At 47.0% G+C, this 26217-nt stretch overlaps 1 protein-coding gene across 1 annotated transcript in view; it reads right to left on the reverse strand.

The window, feature by feature from the left end:
- The window catches only part of ARHGEF3 (Rho guanine nucleotide exchange factor 3), a 296536-nt gene that overhangs the window by 255114 nt on the left and 15205 nt on the right, over window positions 1-26217 (reverse strand). Inside the window, exon 2 of the mRNA XM_058561624.1 lies at window positions 5673-5765. Coding sequence (XP_058417607.1) covers window positions 5673-5734 — 62 coding nt within the window. The 5' untranslated portion in view covers window positions 5735-5765. The remainder of the gene's footprint in view (window positions 1-5672; window positions 5766-26217) is intronic.

Raw genomic sequence — 26217 nt, forward strand, 5'->3', positions numbered from 1 at the left:
GCCAGGAGGAGGCAAGGGCAGAATTTGCACAGCGGGTTTTCAATTTGCAGTCCCGTGTTCTTTGCACAGGAGAGTTTCTGCCTGAATAAAAACCTTGATAAAGATACCTGACCCTCCCACTTGTTCTCAACTCACTCACCAGTAGGCTTATGACAGGGATTAGAAGACTTCTATCTTTTGCCTACAATAATATTTTAAATTTCCTAATGAAAAAAAAAAAGCTAAACCATTCAAAATCCAACGTCTGTGTCTTTGCTTACTTTGCTTTTCTGTCCTTGGCACATCACTGAAGCATTGGGAGGAAGCTTCAAGATCTCGAAGTCCAGCATGTTCCTGTGTGCAACAGCTGTCATTGGGGGCTGCACACTCTACCCTCTTGAGAGACCCCTCCATGCACACTGACCCTGTAATAGGCTCTGTTGGGTCCTGCAAGAAAGGCCACGTTTAACCGAGCTTAAGCCAGCAAGGCCCAAACAAGTTTGGCGACAGGCCCCACTTTTCCCCTGCACTGCCTACTCATGTTTGGAGGGAACCATGTTCTAAGGGGCAGACTGTGGGCAATGCTGATGGGATCTCCAAGAAGACACCTTGGGGAAGTGAAGTGCCTTGCCCAAGGTCACAGGGCTGGTGAGTCCGAGAGCCTCAAGTGAGGTGAGGTTACACGCTCCCCTGTGCTGCGTTCCCAGCTTCTCAAGGTCAGCAGCTGAACTTCTGGAGGTGGATGTGGAGGAAGCGGAGCAGGCTCCACAAAGCCCTTCTGGCAGGCAACAAAGAGCTAATAAAAATCAGTGACCAAAACGGCTCCGGCCTAAGGACTCGATGGAAGCTGATTAGCAGATCAAGAAGAGAACGACTAACAACAAGCAGTGAAACTAACCCATCTAAAGGTGAGGGCCCTCGAGCACGGTACCAATCAGCCCACCCCTGGAGCATGAAAAATGGAACGTGAGTGGGGCAACTCTCAGTTGTGGATGCAGCCCTTCATGCTGCCATCTAAACACCACTCTGATCTCTAGCCCATTCAGTTCACCAAAGCCGCTCACAGGCTGAGAGCCTACTCTGTGCCAGGCCCTGGGCCAGACGTGGGGCGTCGCTGCACCAGATAAGGCCATGCCTTCCAAGACAGTAAAGTCTAGCAGAGCCAGCACAAAGGAGGTGCTCAAAACATACCGGAATAAATGAGCAAGCTAGAAAAGACGTTTATTTTCATAAAAGAGACACACATTTGTACAGTCTGAGAGTGAGTGCCCCTGCAAGGAAGCCTAATCCCTTATTTGAGCATTTTCCTAAAGTCCTTATTAGGGCTGCTGAGCAATGATGGGATGTTGAATGACTGACCGACCAAGTGAATGAACGAATGAATTGTCACCGACAAGTCCCCTGAGGAACTCAAGGGTGGGTTTGGAAGCATTTAACTGTTTTTCCAAGTTGTTTTTTTACGTTAAGGAGACACAACCAGCAACCACCCCAAAGCTAACCAAGCCTCCCTACAAGAGCTATGCCCATGACCTTGCCTTATTTTTAATGCAAAGATCTCTTCAGGAGGAGATTAAGCACCATTACCATAATCTGCCGTGTACCCGCCTCTCACTTTTGAATATGCATTTCCCAGCCGAAATAAAAGTTCCTGCTTCCCTTTGTTCGGGGATGCCATGACTTTGGAAATGATTCCTCATGGCCTCCTATTTGCTGCAAATACACTTTACTTTGTGAGAGAACTTCCACTGGTGTAGAGTCTTATTTAACTCACCAGGAGGTGAGCCCACTTGGTTCGGTATTAGAATGAATTTAAACCTTTCCATATCTCCAGCATGGGCTGAGTCCTAACCATCTACCCACATCACCGCAAGTCCGTTTATAGGAAGGATCTACAAGAAGGGCAAGGACTTCTCCTCTTAAAATTCTCCTCTTTGAATATCAGAAATTCTACTTGCCTAACTACACTGCTGCACAGCTGAGGAAACTGAGGCACAGAGAAGCAATATTACCTGCCCATGGTCACTGACGGGAGCAGAAAACTGCATTCCCCGGGGGCTTACTCTTCTAGAAATCCTGTGTTCTTACGAGTTAGCATCCAGAAGTAGAAGTGGCAAGTAACAGTTGCTCAGTCAATAAATGCTGTGGGAATAGGTCTCCTCACAATTAAGTCACTTGGTTAAATGAAAACATGTCCATAAGCATAGGAGCAAAACTGCGTCCCGCAGAGGGATATGCGGTCGGAGGGCAGGGCTTCCAGAGAGTCCCTCTCCTTGGGAAAGTGGGGTTGGCTCCAGCCAAGCTAAGGTCATTCTCACAGGCCAGCTTTGTCACAGCAGCTCACCACAAGAATCCAGGGCCCACCCTTTGTCCTCACTCCACCCTCTACACTCGTCAGTCCAGAAATATTAGTGAGCATCTACTATGTGCCAGGCACTGGGTAAATGACAGTGAAAAAAACAGGCAAGGCCTGGCCCCAGTCCAGTAGGTGAGGCAGACACTAGAAAGATAAATGCACACAGGATGAGAAATTGTGTCAACCGACTACCATTTCTAAAACACAAGTCTGGACCTATCAAGCTCCTGATAGACAAATCTTCCTAGGTTCCTCACTTTATGTAGCAGTAAAAATAAACAAACAAAAAATGAAAACAGCTGCCTTTATTGGGTGCTTACTGTATGCCAGGCGCTTCACTATGATTAAGTCAGGACATGCCCCAACAACCTATTGCAGAAGACACTATTAATAGCCCTCACTGACGAATGAAGAATTAAAGTTTTCCACTTAACCACTGCTCATAGTGTGTGCAACTGCCTACTCCTCCCACCAAGACTCTGAATTCCCCAAGAATTCATATCTTACCTATCTTTTTGTCTCTGGTGCACACAGTAGTGTTCAATAAATGCCCACTGAATGAATATATCAATTGATTGATCAATGGGCTAGCTTCCTTCAAGGCATTACCTGCTAATAAGCTCAGTTTTTAGAACAAGTGCTGATAAGTGTCCTAATGATCACACAGGAGGTAGCTACGATGTTGTGCAAAGAGCCAGAACTAGACCCTGGAGACCTGATACAAGGCTTGTCTCTGTGTGAACTCGGACAACCATTTCATCACTCTGCGTCTGACTGCTTAAAACTGTAAGGATGAAGGAGCAAGAAATGATACAATGAGCCTAGGATCTCTTCTAGCTCTAAATTTTTACGTCTCTGAAAGATAATGTGGGGGAGGAGGGCTCAGGAAGGCTTTTGAAATTGCACTCTGCCTGCTTTTAGAAAGAGATCTAAAGTTAAACGTTTCAGGGTAGGGTGATTGATCAGGTCTAGTGGGGGCAAGTGAAGAACCTCCTCTCCTGCCACAGCTCAGTGGGCATGTTTATCCTAATAAAGTAGATTTACTCCCCATAACAAATATGCTTAACCTGGAAAAACCCTGTCCGGAGAAGCGTTTTGGATGAACGTGGGTGAGGCCGCCACCCCCAACTGTGTGCCAGAACAGAGCGGGTGGCAACAAACAAGAGCCCGTGTTCATATGCCAGATGGGGACAAAACCCAAAACCACCACTCTCAACTCCCACATTCTCCCCTGGGAAGACCACGGATGCGGAATAACAACTGAGTGTGGTCAAGGCAACTGCAAACATGGGCATGATGGCTCCAGAGCTATGTCCACACAGAGAAGTCACCACTCGGCAAGTGCAGGTCTGTTTGTCACTCCAAGTGGAGAGATGGGTACGAGCTGGGCCTCCACGATGTGACAGAGTTTTTGTTGTTTTTCCTTTTGTTGTTTGGGCTGGTTTTAAATGAATTTCTGTCCTAATGTCACCTAATGGCCATAGTGGGGTAACAACACAACTCCCTACCTTATAGGGCCATTGTGAGAATTAAATGAGATAAGTAAACCAAGTGATCCACACAGATCCTGACACGTGGTAGAGACTCAAATTGTTGCCAGTGGTGACGGTGGCAGTGGTTGTATGAAGCCACCTGAACGAAGCAGGGAAACCCAACCGAAGGCTCTTCCAAATTCCCTCAGGGATCACAGGAGAAGCAGGTCATTTTGTGATCAAGTCTCCTGGAGGAGCATACTTGGATACTTTCCAGAAGAGAAAATGAAGTGGCGCCCACTCCTAGGAAGGACCAGGGCTTCCCAGATGCCCTGGACCTCAGGATAGGTCACTAGGTCCCTGTGAGGACAGATGCTTACTGGGGCTTTTGGGAAATGAAACCTGGTAACAGAGAGACCTGAGAAGATGAACTTTCCAGAGTAAAGAGAAAGGGGAGGAAATTACAACCACGGAGAGATACCACTGTTCGCCCAACAGACTGGCCAAAATGAAAAGCATGAAGAGCTAAGGTGTAGCAGGAGGCGGGCAAATAGGAAATCTGGTACACTGTTGACAAGTGGTCTTTGGAGAACAACTTGGCAATATTTATTAAGATCTTAAATGCATACACAGGATGGTCCAACAATTCCACTCCTAGGTAACCACCTAAGAGAACTACTTGCCCATGTGCTCTGAAGGCATATACCAGAAAGTACATCACAGCACTATCGTAAGGGCAAAAAACAGAACCCACCTAACAGGAAAACACCACCACCAACAGGAAAACAGCTGGATAAACAGTGGGATTATCATACCACAGATACACTATTCACTTTGCAGCAGTATAAAAACAAGGCAGATTCACATGTACTGTCTTGAGAACATTTTAAGACATATTATTACATTTTTTAAAGGCTACAAAATAGGCCAACAAGCATGGTATGACAGACTTTGTTTCAAAGACAGAAAGAAAGAAAAAAGGAAGGAAGGAATGGCTTTTTTTCTACGTCTATAGATACCTAGAAAAAGTTCCAGAAGGAAATGCACAAAGTAGACCACAATGGTTACGTCTGAGAAAGGCAGGAGAGGAGTGGAGGCCGGGAATAAAACTGGAGAGTCAACAAGGACTTCACTTTTACTTTTAACTAGGAAAATGTATCCGTGCATTTCTTGGATATTAAAATTAAATTAAATTAATACATTTATTTTTAAGGGAAAAAAAGAGGAGATGGAAGGAAGAGGAAAAGATGATGACTTCGAGATGATGTGGCTGCCAAGAAAAAACGGTCTGCCTTTGCCTCCTCTTGGCGGACTGGCCACCCACAAATGTAGATATAACACATCTGAGCATGTATCCATAGTTTCTTAGAATGAGTATCTATAGTTTTCAGAATCAAATATTTGCACTCATGCGCTGTATAACAGCATTTCAGTCAATGACAGACTGCGTATATGACAGTGGTCCCATAAGATTAGTACCATATAGCCTAGATGTGTAGTGGGCTATACCATCGAGGTTTGTGTAAGTATACCCTATGATGTTCACACAACAAAATCGCCTAAAAATGCATTTCTCAGAACATATCCCTGTTGTTAAGCAACACATGACTGTAATTCTATACCACATTAGTTCTATTTATACCAACTCTTCTTTCTAAGTTTTAGAAAAATTCCCTCATACTTAACAAAGGTATCCCTCCTCTGGTGTCAGAAATTAGAGATATGAAAAGGGGAGACATGAAATTTTGCTATCTCCAAATTCTTGATGGTCTCCGATGACTTATACAGGCTTAGACAAAGTCCCGCAATGCATTTAATTGTTGCACGTAAAAATTTTTTTTAATTTTCATTTTTAAAGATATTTTTACCTTTCCTTGTTTTCTTCCATTTCTCTGAAGACACACTGATTCATTACCGTGGAACGGTCCATAGACACAGTGTGGCAGGCCCAGGTCTTCTTTCTGAAAAAGCAAAACAACCAATCTTTATAATTTCGGTGCATTTATGTTATAAACACACCAAGAGCTGCATTAAATACATACAAGGGGAATATGTCAAAGGCTGCACAGTACCCATCAAAATCCATTCTCTCCTTCCTCCATAGTTATTCGAGTTTTATCAGGGACCACATTTCCCAGGCATCCTTGCAGCTAGATGCAGCCAGGCATCTGAGTTCATAACAGAATGTGAGAGGAAGTAATATGTGCCACTTCTCCATCAAGGTCTTAAGACATGGGCGTGACTTGTTCATTCTTCCCACTGGTTCCCAGTGGCTGGAACTCAGCTTTGACCATGCAGATGATGACAATGCACTTGGAAGTAACAGAGCAACAAGATAGAAGGCACCTGGGCCTGTGACTGACTACATGGAACATGGCCACCCTCTCGCCTTGGAACTACTACTATTAGAGAAAAATGCCTTGGTTCTTTAAGTTACTGTTTTTATTGAGTCCTATTTTTATGGCTAGTTAACTCTCATCCCAGTTGTCACTATGATTAAATGTTCTCATTGGGGCCCTTCTGAGGGTGGGTTTGGTTATTTGGAGCTTGAGACATGCTGTATCTATAGAGAGAGGTGAAGCCAAACTATTTATTTTTTTTTTTGTGAGGAAGACCAGCCCTGAGCTAACATCCAATGCCAATCCCCCTCTTTTTTGCTGAGGAATAGTAGCCCTGGGCTAACATCTGTGCCCATTTTCCTCTACTTTATATGGGACACCACCACAGCATGGCTTAACAAGCGGTGTGTAGGTGCGCGCCCAGGATCCGAACCGGCAGACCCCGGGCCGCCGCAGCGGAGCGTGCGCACTTAACCACTTGCGCCACCGGGCCGGCCCCAAGCCAAACTATTTTTGATCACAATTTTGGTAAAACCACATGCAATTTCAAGTAAGTACTCAATCAGTGTTTGATGAATGAAGAGATGTTAATAAGCATGTAATATCTTCTCTCGTGAAGACTCTCAACAAGAGGGCATCTGGCTCAGAATTAGGAACCCTGGGATCCACAAGTGAGTTGTGAGCTTCACTTTAGGAATAGAGAGAGAGCTAGAGAAAGAAAAATATTCGGATTGGTGGAGAATTCCGCCCACTATTCCACTCCCTGAGCATTCGCCCCAGGGCAAGTCTGAGATACGACTCTGAGGTTCCCGCTTCAGTTTTAGGTACTGCATTCCTCACCACTCGGGGTGTGGTTTTAGGATTAAAAGGTAGGTTATCTTTCTATAACATAGCCCCAAAAACAAACCAGCTACTTCATTTGGTGTCAGCCAAAGAAACAGTCATCAGTTTCAACACTAGAAGAACTAGTTGTGCAGACCACATTGAGGGATGGTGTGTTGGTCTCCTACCTGGTATCTCCTAGGCTAAAGGGGGTTCAGGGTAATTTTGACATCCACGATCTTCTGTGCTGGTGCTGTCTTCACAGCCCAGCTCTGCTGCATCAGCTGTTTTGACTGTGGAGCATCACAGGCCTGCTTGGCCAAGTCTCCACCCATCCTCCTCCATCTGCTCCACCACGGGTCTGGCCTTCTCCCAAATAAAAGCACAATTTGGATAAACTCTCAGCTCCAGGTGAGCAGGACCAGATACCTGGGACCCCTGCACCACAAGGCGATGGGCAGAGTTAGTGTTGGGGAGAATCCCCAGCCACAGCCTCCAACGCTGCTCTTTTAACTTGCAAAGAGATATTTTTAGCATCTGGATCCCTGTCTGGGGCCACTGCTCTGGCTTCCATCAGAGCTTAACTTCATCAGCTGAGGTATGTGCATTACGGACGGGGCCAGAATAAGGCGAGAGGGAAGATGTGGATCCTGGAAGAAGGGGAGATGGAAGGGTAGTGGGACTTGACCTCAGAGTCCCAGAGGTGCCATTGTCTCCCCACCACAAAGGGAGAGGGGAGAACGCAAGCAGCCCACACCAGGGTCGCTTCTGCAGCCCACGGCACCTCAGCCTGGAAGCCAGGTTTGCTCAGTGTACCAAGCTCTTCTGCAGCAGAGTAACTACTCAAGGGGATTTGACATCTACACCCCAAAATGATGCCAACAACAGGACACTCCTCAAAGCCACATTTCCTGAGCAGCTGTGAGAGGCCAGAGCTGTCCTCCATGGGCCCATCAGCTAGTCCTGGGTCAGGGTTTTAGGATTTTCCCTCCCGGTACTGGAGAAGGTATTCTGTAGACAGCCATCAATAAACCATTGCCCTTCAGTCTGTGGCTAGGGGCAGGGATTGGAGGTAACTGTCTCTGTATCCCAGCACTGAGGGATGCCCAAGGGCCAGGCACTGACATGGAATATCTCACCGAATTCTCACATCAACCCTAGGAGGCCATTACTGCCTCCCTTTATGAATCAGGAAACTGGACACAAAGAGGTTAAGATTTGTCAAAGGCCATACAGACAGCACATGGTAAAGCTGAAACTTGAACCAGGCATTTGTTCTGGGAGTCTGTGTTCCTAACCATTGTATTATAATGTGCCTGGTAAAGCTCAGGAATGGCTGAAGGAATGAACAAATAGTTTCAAAAGCACTTTCAGGGCTGTAGGGAGACAGTGTCTCTGTAAAGCCCAGGGGTGGACCACGAGCCTGACCTCACCCGCCCTGGATGATAACCAAGTGGATGGTATTCTCAGACCCCTCTCAAGGCAGCCACTCCGCCCCCTAACCACTCCAAACTCAGGATTTCCAACTTCTGTAAAAGGAATTTATGTGCTTAATACTATTGTCGGTAACGACCGAGCCACCGCTGACTCAGCACCTCCTATTTGTGGGCAGTAAGCTCGCGGCTCTTGCACAGAGGCTCCTCTCATCCACCCACAACCCCGCAGGGAAGGCAGGATCACACCCATTTTACAGATGGCAAAACCAGAGCTCCAAGAGGCTATGATTAGCTTAAGGTCACAGCACTTGCGTGAGGGCGGTTTTCAAACTCTGAGGAGCTGGCTGAACAGCACAGGCTTTTCCCCCACCTCACAATACCCACCAATCACCTCGGTTAATCAGCAAGTTACGAAGATAAGTGCTGTTCTAACTCTTTAGCTGGAAAGTTCTGTATAATCAATTTAATCAGTATTTCCCACTCCAGTCACTTTCATGGAAGAGGAATTCTAATTCTCCCCAGTTAGAAACTCTGACACCCCCACTTCCTCATTCTTCTCCTCAGCTGGCTAGATCAGCATGAACCAGCATTTGCTGAGCATCAACTTTCTGCAAAGTGTCCACTGGACACCAAGTCCTGCTAATTCTTCATTGAAAAATATTTCCTTTCAGGAAGCACCAAGTGTTGGGGAGGATGTAAAGCAACAAGAACTCTCACATCCTGCTGCTGTGGGAGCACAAAATTGGTCCAACCACGCTGGAAGACTGTGGCAATATCTACTCAACCTGCATTTGCTCCCAGGTACATAGGTGCACCAAGAGATATCTTCTAGAATGTTCTCAGTAGTACTATGCACAACAGCCCTGGCTTAGTTTCCTACTGCCACAAATTTAGTGGCCTAAAACAACACAAATTTATCATCTTATAGTTCTGGAGGTCAGGAACGGATCTAAAAGGGGTCAGCAGGGCTGTATTCCTTCTGGAGGCTCTAGGGGAGAATCCATTCCCTTGTCTTTTCCAGCTTCTAGATGTCATTTGCATTCCTTGGTTCACAGCCCCTTCCTCGATTTCAGAGCCAGCAATGTAGCATCTTCAAATCTCTCTCCTCTGTCACGTCTGCTTCCATTGTCACATCTCATTCTCTGAACCAGACCCTCCTGCATCCCTCGTATAAGGATCCTTGCAACTACACTGGGTCCATCCAGATAATTCAGGATCATCTCCCCATGGCAAGATCCTTAACTTAATCACCTCTGCAAAGTCCCTTTGCCATGTAAGGTAACACAGTCACAGGTATTACCAGTGAATGGTACCCAGGACCAGGGATTAGGTCATGGATATCTTTTGCGGGGCCATTATTTGGCCTACCTCAAGCCCCAAACCAGAAGCAACCCAAATGCTCATCAACAGTAGAATGAATGAAATAAATGGTGGTAATTCACAGCAGTGAGAACGATGATCTACATCTACATGCGACAACAGGGATGACTCTCACAAGACAACGCTGAGCCAGACACCAAACACAAGAGTGCTTGCTGGATGAGTCTGTCTGCAGAAAGGGCAGAACCAGGAAAACTACCCCAAGGTGTTAGCTGTCAGGATGGTAGTTGTAGAGGGGAGCAGTGGCTGGAAGAGGACACGAGGTGGCCACTGGAGTGCTGGCAAGATTCTGTTTCTTAATCTGGGTGCTGCTTACACAGGTGTGTTCAGTTTGTGAAACTCCATCAAGCTGTACAATTATGATCTGTGCCCTTTTCTGCCAGTATGTTATGCTTCAATAAGAAGCTTTAAGAATTTTATAACAAACTATTTTGTCTAGTCAAAGGTTTTCCCCCACTCCACCCAAGTACTTAGTAATACTCTCAAAAAAATAAGGCTGCTGTGTGTTTGTTTTCTATAAATCGATATAGCCATGCTAAATTTCCCAACTTTGCATCCTACAATTCGAGGTCACTAGTTATGAAAATACAATAAATGCATTTATAACTAAAAACAGAAGCAGCAGCAGCTTCTCTGCCTCTCTCATCCCATTTCCACTCCACAGGCATGTGTCATTTCTCCTCTGAATGAAGCAGATCCCAGCTGACCTCAACACCCCCCACCCTGCCAACTGCTGCCCACCAGACTGACCTGGAATGTTCCCCTGACACCTGCCACGTGGTCCTTCCTCTGTCTCTCCTTCACTCCGATCACGCACCTGACACACCCACGGTGAGCCCCATCTCCTCCCAGGAGCTCCCCCACAAACTTCTGTAGGACTTGCAATACAAACTACACCATTTGAACTTAATTGCTGTCATGTATTAATTGCTAATAGCATCAAGCGCCTTAGTCTAATCTCCCCAGACTGCAAACTCTCAAGACGAGAAATCAGGTCTTGCACCTTCAATTCCCCTCCTCCTAGTTCTGACTGCATGGGAACTTCTAACGCTAATTAACAATAACTCCTACTACTAACAGCCTTCGTTGAGCACCTATCAGGTTCAGTGCTCCTCATGCATTATTTCATTTCCTCTTCTCCCACCCAATGAAGTGGGTGCTATCATGATCCCTCTTTGGAATAGGAGGAAATGCAGGCACTGAGTGACTAATTAACTTGCCCAAGGTCCCAAAGCTCATCATAGGAAAGATGGGATTTAAACCCATGGGTCTGATTCCAGAGCCTGTGCTCTTGACCCAGACCCCCCTCTGCTTCCATATGCCCCACCTGAATCAGGGTGGTAGGCATATCATTGATGCTCAACAAACACTCTGAGATGCTTGATCACCAAAAAAAGAAAAAAGAAATACTAAGAAAAAAAAACTTTCACAAGTACACAAATAACAAATCAAGACTTTTCACCAAATAAGATCTTTTCAGCCTCAGATCTCAAAAGAGGACACGCCCTCTGGAAAGATTTACAAAAGCTCCACATGTTTCTTGCTCTGCATCATGCTTGGCATTCAGGGGGCTTTATAAACATTCATCAGTAAACAACAGGCAGGGTTTGTCCACCAGGCTTTTATCAGAACAGGGAGAGAGCCGGATACATTTTTTTCTGTCTGCCAATCTCGGGCTGAAGCCAAAGTCAGAGTGGAAAGCTAATTGGACAATTCGGTCTGTGACCACAAGGTCTCAGGCCACCTGCCCCAGATGACCTCACCTCCCCAACAGCCAAGAAACCTGACCCAGAGGCCTTGGCTAAAAACAAGGCCACCACCCCGAGGGCTGCTGCGGCCACTACAGAGAACCAGAGATAACGACACCAGCAGCCATGCCATTGAGAGGACATCACATGAGGCTGGCAGCCGGCTCAAGCCCAAGCATTCTCTTCTCTTGAGGCCCACTCTGCAGTCAGTGGCGGGTGCGGACACAGCAGTGCATCTGTGCCATCCACACATGCCTGTCCTCCCACAGATCGGCTCTAGCATCTATGTGGATACAGATGAAAGTGCCTGTGCCCCAGCAGCATGCAGACTACTGAGGAGATGCAATTCTTAAATGGCTGCCTCAGAGAAGGGACAAAGGACTGGCTGGAGGTTAAGGCAAGCTTCAGTTACATCTATACCACGAGCATTTTTACAAGAACAAAAGAAAAGTGTTTATGTATTTTGGGATTACTCAAATTGTCTCAAAGTTTAAAAAAAAAAACAACACTGGTCATTACAGTACAATGTGATAAAGCAGCAATGGAAAGATGTACAGTTACAAGGGGATCAGCACCTTCATCAGCCTGAGGGAATCATGGAAGTCTTCTCAGAGGAGGTGATGCCTGGGCTGAGTTTTGAAGGAGGAATAAGAGCCTGCCAGGCCAAGAAGCCAGGGCTTCTCCGGATAAAGGGCACAGCATAAGTAATAGTAAGGAAGAGAGGGGATTCACAGAATGAGAAGGGGTTGAAGGGAAGTGTGAGCAAGGCTAGAGCACCACAGGATCTCATCACAGTGGGTTGTCACCTCCAGGTTAAATGAGACCATCTATGCTGAGAGTTTAACTAAGATGTGCTCAGTTAGTGGTTAGTGTTATCTATTTTTATTTGTATTTCTACTCTACCCTTCCTGGAAGCCAGACATTATGGAGGTCATGAGTGATTGTTGGGGCAAGAATTTGGAAATGAGGGTCCCATAACTACCCTCTGAGAGGGTGTAAACTCAACCACTCACGGCCCCTCAGGCTTTTCCAGAGCCCCCCGGTGGCGCCCCAGTGCTCCTGCCATACTCCTTCCTCACTCAGATCCCAATGATGTGTGCACGTGCATCTCTCCAGTTGCACTGGGTTTTGTGACACCCCAGCCGTGAGCACACTGACAGGTACCATACTTGTTGAACGGATGAACAAACTCAGCTAACTGTCCTTTTCCTTTCTAGTGAAAGACAGTATACACCTGATGCAGAATCAGGACACCACGGAGCCCATCACCACACAGCTGAAGAAATCAAATGGCCTCATGGGAAGTTGGCCAGCCCAGAATCACAGAAGAACGAGGCTCCAAGAGGCAAAACCCCACAGTACCCACCCAAACCCTTAAGTCACCAGGAAGATGTATGCTAGAAACCCAATGACTAATGTACCATATTTCTAGACAAAATGTCAAGATGCCCCAGTGATGAAATGGATGCAGTGGGCTAATGCCATTATCATACTTGCTCCAACACGTATTTTGAACTCCACTCTTGCCAGGCAGCCTTCGGGTTAGGCAGTTGGCTCTCCACATGGCTTACTTACATGGAAATGCTGAGCTAAGCCCGCCACAGCAGCAGGTAACAGTCCAGTTCTCTGTATACGTAAAGGCTGGCAGTGTGGGCATGGCATCCAACACATGCTTATTTGGGAAGGGATGGAGCAGAGGTTAGGTCAGTGCTCAGGGCCTCATCACAAGTCTCCACTCTTTCCAGTGGAAGATCAGATCCCAGCATCTAAAATGAGGGTTCAGTGGGGATACTACCAGTGGTCAAGTCCTGTCCAGCTCCAGGCTGCCTGTCCTTAGGCCAAACGGTGTTCCGATTTCCACCAGGGCATCTCCTCTCCCATGTGATTCTTGTGTTGGGGTTCTTGGGTAAGTTCTCATACTATAAAATAGCAACAACAACAAAATTTGAAAAACCTTGTTTTATACAAAACCATTACCACCTGCCTGCCTCTCTCTAGGTCTCTCCAATAATGTCTTTAGTGGACACTCGGTACATTTTTGTTGATGGACAGAGAGCATGCTTATCAATTCACGGAAGACTCAAAAAATTCACGGAGAGTAAGGCACAGTGGTCAGAGCATCCTGGGGTCTCCCATCTGTGCTGTTTGCTGTAAGATGGACACTGCCCAAGCAGAGTCCATCCAAGGGAGGGCACTCAGGCTGTCCAGGGGTCTGGGAACCATATCATTGTCACCATTGTCATCACTGTCCTCCTCCTCCTCACCACAGGCAACAGTGGCTGCCTTCCTAAGTGCCAGGTACCCTGCAGAGCGCTTCAAATGCATGATCCCATATGACCCTCTCAGCAACGTTGTGAGGCAAAGACTTAACATCTTCTCATAGGTGAGGAAACTGAGGCACGGAGGGGTTTACATGACTTGCTAGACTCACAGAGCTAGTGAGTGGATGAACCAAGAAATAAGTATAAAAAACAATGATGCTTGTCCCTCCTTCCCCAAACAGAAGTCTAAAAAGGAGATGACAGTCATGTAAAATGGCCCTAGAAAGACGTCATGCCAATTTTCCCAGTTGGAGATAAAACTAGATTCCTTGGGCCGGGAAACGTTTTCTGACCTGATCCTTCACCACCCAGGGCATTTGTGAAAATGAACTTCATAGAACTGCCACACATCACTCTCACTAACTCAGCTCATGGACGGCAGTCGGTGTGCCTCATCCACCATCATTCATTACCTGAAGGACAAATGCTTAAGTACAGCACACTTCATGCACAAAGACTGCTTCAAAACGCCTGCAAAAGAGGTGAGCTCTCTTAGAAGCCCAACTACAAATAATGTTTCATGAAATTACATGTAGCTAGCCACTTGGAGACAATTTAAAATTCACTGGAATCTATGGGACTCTAGCTAAGGGGAGTAGATGACCAAGACATATCAAAGAGCTACTCCATACCAGTGTTAAGTCACACAAGATCCCCATGAGATGCACACTGTTATCCACATTTTACAGAGAAGGAAACGAACTCCAGCTTAAGCAGCTTGGCCAAGCTCCAGCAGCTGGAAGTGGACAACGGCGACTAACAGCTGGGTCTGCCTGACTCCTGGGTCCAGGCCTCCAAACTTCCAATATCCCATAGACTCTGGCACCTGAGTAAATATGCAGCCCAACTCCCCTATAAAACTCTCTGGCTAAATCTGAGCTCCATCTCTGTGGTCTGACTCTAGGTGTCAGCTGAGAAAGACCCTGCAAAGGAGAGGACCGACTGCAGCCTTCTGACACTGGAGGGCAAATTCTAAAGTTAGTGGGAAAATCCTGCAGAGTCCACAATTCCCCTGGAAAGGCCTTCAGGAAGGTACATCTTGGAGAGGGGCCCCACCTCCCTCGAGGAGTCCAGGACAGCCCAGTGCTGGAGAAGGTGGCTCTTTGTTCAACCGCACCCCAGGTAAAGTCGGTGGTCAGGACAGAGGGAACATACAGACCTGGGACCCTCAGACACACACAGGGCTGCCCCACACTGTTGGGACATGCGGGATTTGGCGCCGGCTTGAGAGACCCGCAGATTCACCACCGCCAATCTCCCACTCTCTCCAGAACATACGCTCACACAAGTGGAAGAGTAGGATGAAAGCACTGTTCCCTTTTTTCTAAGAGCTTCTAGTTTAGTTTATAAAAGTTAAATGCAAGAGAGATGTGATTCCATGATACCGTAATTCCACAGTAACACGATTTTCCATAAGCTACTAAAATATCTACCTTGTAAATTATGAAAACATTTACAATAGAGACAATTAATCGAGGCCTTGGGTTCTGAAGTTAACACTACTGGGACTCTAATTTGACCTCCACCACTTAGCAGCTACGTGAGTTTGGAAAGGACTGCTCTGTGCCTTGGTTTCCCCAACAGGGGTCATAATGGTATCTATCTCACGGGGCTTTGTGGGGATTCAGTGAAACAGTGCAAGTGAAGAGCCCAGCACAGCGCTTCGCAAGGGTTAGTGTCCCCGCTCTCTTTACGAAAAACAAAAAAGACGAGAAAGCAGAGGGGCTCTGGGAGAGGTTAACAACATATCAGGGGTCCCAGAGTGACTTAGCTCCAGAGTCCACGTTGCAGTCAATGCTGTAGGCCTTGGGGAGCTAGAAGGAAGAGACAAGACCTCTGCTGGAATGAAGAGAGCCCAGGGCAACTGGGATGCTGAGCAAACAGGAGGATGAAAAGAAGGGGGAAAGCACTCCCAGGGAATAGGAAAATACCCGATGAGGAGCCATTTCAGACCCACCCAGAAGGCAAGACTGTACAGGCATAGAGATCTCAGGAGGCAGCAAACCACCCCCTCAGCCACAGTGAAGAAAGAAAGTGGCTTGAGTGACAGTCACCATAGATGAGCCTTTGAGCCTCCACTCCTCCTGCTAGCCCAGACATGCAGAGGCTGCCAGCCACCCAGCCCCCTCCTCCCCAACCCCAGGGGCCGAGACCTGGATCTGCTTTGCAAGATCCCCTCCAGGATTACAGATCCCTAACCCTCCTCTCCAAGAGGCACAGGCCCACAACACACACAAGAAATGACAACGAGGTGTGAGCAATGTGGAGTTGGCCAGCCAAGTCACGTGTCCAGCATTGGCCTGGCTCTGCCAGCTGCTGAACCTTCACCCACTGCTGGGGCAGAGAACTAACCAGGGAGGCTCTTCTGACACTGCAATGGGCCCTCTATCACTCAGCAGACTTGCACAGGTCCAGAGCAAGACTGCACCTTCGACAAAACGCATCTGGAAATTTGCAGGCGGCAGGGAGATAGGAGTGAAGGAGGACCCTTCTGTTTGGTTATAATCATTCCTCTGTGTCCAGAGAGGGATGAATGTCGGAAAGGGGAAGATGCTTCCGGAGGCAAGCCTGGCACTTAAGCCCTGTACTCTGCTGGAGTGAGAGCAGCTGTTCCCCAGCACCCCCCTTCCAAGAGGTGGCAGGGTGAAAGAGACCACAAACCAAAGTAAATTTGGAGGCACAGGCCCCCAAGTTTTGGGGGCATCAGCTGTGACAGAGACACTTGCCCTTGTGTAATTTTTGGTGGCAGCAGAGGGACACTCAAGTTCAAAACAGCCGGGCATATTAATTTCTGCTGATTGCAGAAGGGGAGCAGCCACTACCCAGAAACCCCACCTGGTGACCTGGCACCAAGAAAACCAACCTCACCCAACAGGGCAGGACATGCCAAGGCCTGTAGCTGAGGACAAGGGCCTCACGTTTCCATGACAGTCAGGGGATATCAGAGCCACGAACACCCACCGTGCTCAGACCCACAGTTGTCCTGAGGTAGCGGGGCACGGAATCATCCATGCACAGATTCATGCTTCTGAATCAGAATCACCAAGGCTGGGCCTGGGAATCTGCACTCTAAAGCAACCCCCCCACAGGTGACTCTGAGGCAGCCAGCCCAACACTGGGCTGCTCTGGAAACTGGATCAGTCCAGCTTGCTGGGTTTATCTGTGGGAGATCAAAGTCATATAGTTGATGGTTCGTTCATTCACACATTCATTCATTCCGGGAGCATTTACCCAGGGTCGCCCATGGGACTGGCTCTGAGAAGACACAGTTCCTGCCCTACAGGGAACAGCTAGGTGCACCTGGGGAACATCTCAGAAATGTGGATATCCAGGCTCCACCGCCTGTGATTCGGGTTCTGAGGGACTCAGAATCCAGCAGGAAAATGAAAGCAAGGCCTAACAAGAAGAGGAACCCAGAAACTGACAGCTAGGGAGGCAATTCCGACAGCAAAGCTAGGTCTGGGAGGCTGAGGGGGGTTCACAGCACAAGGGAGGGCAAGATGTGCACTTACCCAGCACCCACTGTGTGCCAGCCCCTCGACTACTGTTAATACTCACCACAACCCTAGAAGGGGGCTGTCCTCATCCCCATCTTACCGAGGAGAGCAGGGAGGCTCAGGGTGTGGTGAGACGCCCTGCCTGAGTCCTGGTGCCAACAAGGGCTGGGCCGGGATTGGAACCCCAGCAGCCGGAGCACCTGCCCTTTCACTAGTCGTCTGCTCTTCCTCCTGAATCCCAGGGTCAGGGAAGGACACCTCTGTCCACCACACCGTGAACCTGGAGACCTGAGAGGTGTCCTTCACCCTCCTCTCTTCCTACCCTTTATGTGCAATCAGGCCTGACCCTTCTCCCTCCAGCCCCTTCTCTCCAGCTCCACTGCTGCCACCACTTACCTCCTCTGTTACGACCCAAGTATTTAAAATACAAGCTCAGTCGGCCAAGTCACTCCCTGGCTTAATCCTCTGCAAGGACTTCCCACGGGGCCTGAAGATACAAATCTTCCTCCCGGTTACCTGGGGGCCTTCCCAGAGTGTCCCCTCCTTCCCTCTGGCTCTCTAGCTCCTCTCAGCTCAGAGGCCTTTAGTGACCTGAGAGAACTACCAGACCTCAGTTGGGTCCCCAGTTTCCCCCAGAAGGCAAGGCCATAGCACAGGGGCAGCTCGTCCTGCCATGGCTGAGCCTCTGGGCACACAGCAGGGGGTATGTGGTGGGAGTAGGGGAGGGTAGGGGGTGGTCACTGACTGACCTCAGACTCTACAGCTGGTCTGAGGCCCAAGTATGGTGGTAGCAGAAAGGCCAGGGAGTCACAGACTGGGCAGACAGGCAGGCGCCTGACTGGAAAGGGAAGTCTGTGAACACCACAGAAAAGAACGAAGACATAAGCTTGTGGGCCGCAGGCAGCCGAAGAGGCTCTCAGAAGCAGGGGAGGAATATAACCAAGTTCACATTCACACACTAGTGGTGGAATGGTCCGTTTCTCTCATCTCTTTGAAAGACAGTCTACCAATAGCTACCGAAATTTAAAACCCAGGTGCCTGCTGACCCAGCAAGTCCAGTCTCTCAAGGATACTCATTGCAGCATCTTTTTATATTAGCAAAAAAAGAGAAAACGGCCTAACTGGCCAACTGGAGAATAAACTATAGCAGACAAGTCCACAATCCCTCTTCCCAGCCCCTGGAGCCAGACATGTTTCAGAACTCATAACATTGCGCTTTAGAAAGGTAATATGAAGTATGTAAAACCCCAGCCGGGCCAGGCGCAGCATCCATAGTCAAATACATAAATATTTCTGCAGCTGCACATGGGACTATTTCTGCTACATTCTATAAATAGCCTCCTATGAACTCAGGTCATGTTTGGTCATCAAACGAGTCTGCACCAAACTTTTTAAAAGACATGCAGTTTCTTGATGCCATAACTGTCAATAAGGGATCGAGGGCCTGTGGTTGGATGTCGGAATAATAAAACTAATAAAGCCAGTGAACCTTCACTGAGCCCCAGGTGTGCAGGGGAGCGCCAGGTGCTCTCCCCACGCTGACTCACTGGCCCACCGCGGGCACTGATGCACTTTACTATTCTAGCGCGTCTAAACGCTCTTCCCTATCACCACCACCAACATCTGTTGAGCGCTGACTGTGTACCAGGCACTCTTCTAAGTGCTTTATGTTAATTACCTCACTAAATCCACACAACAACCCAAAAGGTGGCACTGTTACTATTCTCACATTGTCCAGATTTATCCCTAATTTACTCTCTATCATCCAATAAAGAAACTGAAGCATGGAGGGGCAGAGCAACTTGCCCAAGGCCACCCAAGGCCAATGTATTGTCCTCACTCTCATGCCTCTCACCCTCATACTCGGTGGTACGTGAGTGCTAGCTGCCACCTGTCCCTGGTACAATGTCATGCCTGAGAACCCAGGCATTCCAGCTCCACAGCAGAGTATACTCTTAACCCCCACTTTCCCCATCTTCCCTTGGTAAAGTGGCTTAAAACTTTTACAGAACATGGCAGGCCACAAAGACAAATAAATAAAAGCCAAACCATGCTGGCATTCAGATCTACAAGCAGAGTGTTTATACCGTGCCAAGCAGCCAGCCTGTAGGCGTGTAAATGAAGGGTGTCTTTCTATCAGAAAGACACCAGCAGGAGCACCGGAGCACAGAGCCAGATACCCTCTGGAGCACAAACCACGCCTCCAGGCACCGAGGTCCATTCAGCTTGGAGATGTGCCCCAGCAGACCCATCAGCTGCCCTGGGCAATCTACACAACAGGCTTTAGTTTGTTGTTGAGGAACAGTCCAGGGTGTGAGTGTTGAGTGAGGTGCCCCAGCAGACAGGCAGGTTCCACCTTCTCAGGGGATCCCCTCCAACCTATCCAGTATCACCAACCACCACCACCTTTAATCCTTGGCTTCATGCAAAGCTAGCTGACAAGCAGCTTCTCTTCCCACCCAGGTTGAGACACTGCAGGGAGTCCGAGGAGAGCAACAGATAGATGCACCTCTCCTTTCAACAGCACCAGAATCAGGAAAGGCCATCTCCCCTCCCAAGCATGATCTTTTCTGCAAGATAAGGATCAATGCCAGGTACCAGTGGCAGCTATTGCTCACATGCTGCAGGACGTGAGGGCGTGACGGGTGAGGACAAGGAAGAAGACACAGGAGCAATAGCTGCTGCCAGCACCTGGGCCAGGAGGGGCTCCATGCAGGGAAAACTCAGGCCTCTCACAGGCTCCGTCCTCCCCTCCTCGCCAGCCTGCCCTGGCCTCTGACATTGTTTCAGCTCCCTAAGCTTCCCCCAAGGACTCTAGAAAAAGACTACCATGTGGTTTTTATCCAATGTACACATCAATACAATAGTTTGTGACATACATAAACTACACAAATCTTAAGTGTACAACTCAATAACGTTTTTAAATATTCATACCCCCATGCAATCACCAACCTAATCAAAATACAAAACATTTCCCCTAGAAGGGTTTCCTCCTTTCCCTCCCAGTTAATGCCGTACCCAAAGGCTCTTTTTCATTGCTGAGTGTATTCCATTGTACGGATACACCACAATTGGCTTATCCATATAGCTGTTGATGGGCATCTGGGTTGTTTCCATTTTTGGTAATTCTGAATAAAGCTGCTATGATCATTCCTGTGTAAGTCCTTGGGCGCTCATATGCACTCATTTCTCTTGGATACATATCTAGGAGGGGAATTGCTGCAGCACACGTAGACATATGTTTAGTTTTGGTAAACACTGCCAAAACGATTTTCCTGAGTGGTTGTACCAACTCATACACTAGCAGTGTATGAAAGTTCCAGTTGCTCCATATCTTTACCAACACTTTTATTGTCAGTCTTTTTCATTTTAGCCATTCTGGGTGGATATATAGTGGTATCTCACTGCCGTTAAAATTTTCCAATGAATACTGATGTTAAGTACCTTTCTATATGTTTATCAGTCATTTGGAATCCTCTTTGGTGACACGCTTACTTGAGTCTTTTATCTTTTTTAAATTGAGTTGTCTGTTTCTAATTGGTTTGTAGAAGTTTTTTTTTTATTCTGGATATGAATCCTTTGCTGGACATATGTATTTCAAATATCTTCTCCCAGACTGCAGCTTGCTTTTTCACGCTCTTATTGGTGTCTTTTGATAAAGAGTTCTTACTTTTTTTTTTTTTTTTTGGTGAGCAAGATTGGCCATGAGCTAACATCTGCTGCCAAACTTCCTCTTTTTTGCTGAAGAAGATTGGCCCTGAGCTAACATCCGTGCCCATCTTCCTCTATCTTGTATGTGGGATGCCGCCACAGCATGGCTTGATGAACAGTGCATAGGTCCACGTCTGGGATCCAAACCTGCAATCCCTGAGCCGCCAAAGCAGAGCGTGTACACTTCACCACCACACCACCAGGCTGGCACCCAAGAGTTCTTACTTTTAATGAAGTCAGATTTCTAAACTTTTTCCTTTTATTGTAGTGCTTTTTCTGTCCTATTAAGAAATCTGTGTCTAGTCTAATTTCATACAGCTATTATTCTCTATTATCTTCTAGAAGCTCCATTGATTTGACTTCCACATTTAGGTCCTCAACTCATCTCGAGTTATTTTTATACATGGTTTGATGCAGGGGTGGCTGGGGTATACTTTTAGGGTAAAGTTCTGTCAGCTGTGACCACAATCCAGACACACAAGAAGGACCAATCTCTGTCACATTGAGAGGAAGATGCAGCTTCCCAGTCACCTCTGTCCTTTACCTGGATCCTGCGGAAGCATCTAATTTCACCCGGCCTCCTAAAGCCCACAGAAATCAGATATACATGTCCCTATTGTTTGAGATTACTTCTGGACACAAACCATATATGAAGCACTCTCATTTCATACGAAGCTTCCATAACTTTCCATAAGTCCTTTTTGACAATTGTACATGGGTCAAAATCCTTTTAAAATGCAAAATTATTAAGTAGGAATACGCATAGGGACAACATAAGATAGCACCTGGCTGTCAGATCCACTGAGTGCCTGCTATCTGCATCTACGGGCCGGGAGGTAGGGAGGCCACAGGATATGAGCAGACATAGCCCCTGCTGTCACCATGCTCACAATCTGGGGTAACGACTAAGAAAAAAAGGGGGAAGAGAAACTAAACAGGGAGAAGTGCTGAGGGAAGGCCTCCCTTGTAACATTTGAGCCAAGACCTATGTGTGGAAAGAAGCCAGCCCTGTGACCAGACCGGGTAAATTCTGGATAGGAGTAATGGCATACTCTAAGGCTGAGAAAGAATAGAGATTGGGATCTTGCTAGAAGTTATGATAGGGAATGGCAGGACATGGAGGTGAAGGTAAGAAAAAGTTTGGATTTTTTTCTAAGCAGAATCAGAATCCATGCTATATCTTTTTGAACTTGCACCACAAAAGCTCTCTGAGGGCATCAGTCAACTGATCTACTTTGAAATCCTTCTATCACACCATGGTTCAGGCAGGCAAAGAACCATAAAGACTCCTCTCAGCCTTGACTGTGCTGGCATTCAAATGTGCATGCGCGCGCACACACACACACACACACCTGCCCCTTGGTGCTACCTCAAGCTGAAGACTCTTAGCTCCTCCTCTAATCCTGGGTGGAAAGGGGTCTACATTGCAGACTTGTGCATCTCTGCTCATGATTTCTCAGCACTTACCCCAGCTGTAATTGTACTTGCATTCATGTGACTATTTGATTAATATCTGTTTCCTGAATGAGTCTGTCTGTTGACTCCAGAAGGGCAGAGTCTGAGCCTGTCTTGGCCACCAAGGCCTCCTCAGCACCTCGCACCTGGCCTGGCCCAAGGTAAGTACTCAACATTATATATTCTAACTTTTTTTAATGTAAAAGTTCAAATACATACAAAAGTAGAAAGAATGTGCCCATCATATAACTTCAATGGTCAACTCATTCCTGATCTTGTTTCTTCTATACCCCTCCGGGTGAACTAAACCCCAGCCATCATACCACTCAATACATACTTGTTGAATGAATGAATGAATCAACGAATCAATGCCTCCTACTGAAATGGACAAAAACTGGGTACTTAATTCTCGTTCTCACTGATTTTGCTGTTGGTATTAGGCAGACAGAGAAAAGTTGAGGCGGGGCCACCTAAATGAGTCAGTTTTGCCACCAAGTTAGCAACTCTGACAAAATTCCAGGGACAAGATTAAAACTATTGGCTAAAATGAATTTCCTTTTCCCCATATTTATCAGGCTTTAATTTTTCAGACCCGTCCTTATCATTGCCACATTCGTCAAGAAGTGACTGTAAAGCAAGGAAAAATTACATATTTCCCAGAATCTCTTTTAAATAAAAATCCTAAAAGAGCAAGTTTCTTTCCATAAAACAAGATATGTAACCTTTTACACACAGGAAAACAACTCCTTGAAAATGAGTATTACAGCTTGCTCCTTCAAGGGGCAATCTACATTACACCTCTTTTATCTATTGTAATATTTATGGTAACTTGTTCCTAAGGAGGCTGGTCTTTTTTTTTTCTTTTGTGAGGAAGATTTGGCCCTGAGCTAACAACTATTGCCAATCTCCCTCTTTTTTGCTTGAGGAAGATTGTCCCTGAGCTAACATCTGTGTCAGTCTTCCTCTATTTTGTACGTGGGATGCTGCCACAGCATGGCTTGATGAGCTGTGTGTAGGTCCACCCCCAGGAGCCAAACCAGCGAACCCCAGACCACCGAAGCAGAGTGTGCGAACTTAACCACTATGCCACCAGGCAGGGCCAGAGCCTGGTCTTTTTGAAATGCCATTATAGTTTTACAAACATGGGACAGGACTGTCATGACTGTGATACTCCCAGTGTCCAGCACAGTGAGTGGCACTCAGTACTCAGTGGGTTTGTTTAATGTCATCCACTCTTCAAGATCCCAAAGGTACCAATAAGAATGACCTGAAATGCTAAAATGCAATCATATTTAATAATGTCTTTTTTGTTGTAAAATATATTTATCACCTGTATTTTCTATCTTTCTTCATAAGTAAAAAATATTAAAATTCTCTTTAAATCTATGACCTAGAGATAAGTCCCATTTTGGAGTCTAACCTTCCACGAGCATGTGTGTGCATGTGTGTATGAGCATGGTTACAAGTCCAGTTCCTGAAACTCTGCCATTTGCAGCCTGTGTGGCTTCAGCAAGTTGCTTCACCCCTATAAGCCCATTTCCTCTTCTGTAAAGAGAGAATGATAAAACCAGCTGATAGGGTAAGACTGAGGCTTAAAGGAGATGAAGTGTGCAGCCCTGAGTCCAGCCGGTACACACCAAGTGCTCAATCAACGTAGCTGCTATTATTTGTGTTTCCAAAAAAACAGTTGCAAAAGAACTCTAGAAACTTCTAGGTTCTCCTGGGGAACCTTCCCAATGGTCTGCACAGGAAGGGGGTATACCTGCCCCCTCCCACAGCGGGGAAGGCGAATCAGGGAACCGGAGGAGGGCCTGCGCCTGGAGGAAGCTCACAGCAGCAGTGGCCTCTGAGTCACAGCCCAGCCCCTCCCCACCAGATCCCTTTGTTCACTGGGGGTTGAGCTGTGACTCACGTGGGCTCCAGTTCCGTGCTGGGCCCATCTGACCCGGGGCTAGCCTGACCTGCCCACAGTCACTAACAACACTCTGTTTGCACACTCTCCTTTTCGTCAGCTTTCACCCTCTGGCCTGTGGCCTGCTCCTGCCATGCTGGATCCAGCCTGCAGTATGAGACCTTAGAGGGACTCTCTGGGCTCTTGTGGGTCATTTACCCCACCGCCACCACCCCTTCTTTTTGGTCTGTGCCTGTTTTTTCACTGTGTGCTCCATTTGATTTAACTTCAACCTGTAAAGAAAAAGTCTAGAAGACTCACTCTTGTATTCACACCCATTCACACCCTCTAACTCCTCATACACATTTTTATTGTGGTAAAATATACATAACATAAAATTTACCATTTTAACCATTTTTAAGTGTACAATTCAGTGGCCCTAAGTACATTCACAATGTCATACAACCATCACCACTGTCCGTCTCCAAAACTTTTTCATCATCCCAAACAGAAGCTCTGTACCCATTAAACAGTAACTCCCCATTCTCCCTTCCTCCAAGCCCCTGGTAACCTCTATTCTACTTCCTGTCTCTATGAATTTGCCTATTCTAGGTACCTCACGTAAGTGGAATCATACAACATTTGTCGTTTTGGGTGTAGCTTATTTCATATAGCTTAATGTTTTCAAGGTTCACCCATGTTGCAGCATGTGTCAGAATTTCTTTCCTTTCCATGGCTGAGTAATATAATCATGCGTTGCTTAACCAAGGTGGATATGTTCTGAGAAATGCATCGTTAGGCGATTTCGTTGTTGTGCGAACATCATAGAGTGTACTTACACAAACCTAGATGGTCTAGCCTACTGCACACCTAGGCTATATGGTACTCATCTTATGGGACCACTCTCATATGTGCGGTCCATCACGGACCGAAATGTCATTATGTGGCATGTGACCATATTCCATTGTATGTATATACAGCACTTTGTCTATCTGTTCATCCGCTAATAGACACTTGAGTTGTTTCCACTTTTTAGCTGTTGTGAATAACGCTGCTATGAATATGGGTGGGCGAATATCTGTTAGAGTCCCTGCTTTCAATTCTTTTGGGTATACACCCTGGAGTGGGATTGCTGGATCATATGGTAATTCTATGTTTAACTCCTCTTACGCTTTTAAGAGGCTGGCATCGTAACACAGCAGCCAGCGGCCACAGCTAATGCTCAGTGAGTGCTCTCTCACTCTGTGCTATACACCATTCTAAGGACTTTTTGTGCATTAACTCATTTAGTCCTCAAAACAATTCCCTGAGGTGGGGTGTATTTCATCCCCATTTTACAGACAAAGAAACTGAGGTTACCCCTGTCAGATGGCAGAGCCAGCATATGAACCCAGGCAGGATGTTTTTGCATTGTTTCTCCAGCTGTGACAGAGAAATCGAGCTGCTCTGCCTACATGCATTTTCTGCCCTGCACAATAGCTTACTTAGGTCTTTAACATCTTTCCTTGCTCTAGACTAAGGAACAACTGAAAAAAGGGAATGGGGGAGATGCTCCACTGGGTGGGATTAATTTAGACTCACTCCTTGCAGTGAGGGATCCGACTCCATCTAGATCGGCGAAAAGCGGCATTTGTCGGGAGGATATTGGAGCAGCTCAGTTAAGTGACTGGATCCAAAGATGATGTGCCCAACTCTCTCCTCACTCCATGCTCTGGGGCTCCGTCCTTATGCTCTGGATGGAGGGGTGCCCTGAGCATCTTCTCTGCCACTTCTGAGGGAGTTAGGGTGACACAGGGGAAGCCTATGGCCTGGC

The sequence above is a fragment of the Diceros bicornis genome, chromosome 2 (genome assembly GCF_020826845.1).
Source record: "Diceros bicornis minor isolate mBicDic1 chromosome 2, mDicBic1.mat.cur, whole genome shotgun sequence".
Classification (NCBI taxonomy): Eukaryota; Metazoa; Chordata; class Mammalia; order Perissodactyla; family Rhinocerotidae; genus Diceros; species Diceros bicornis.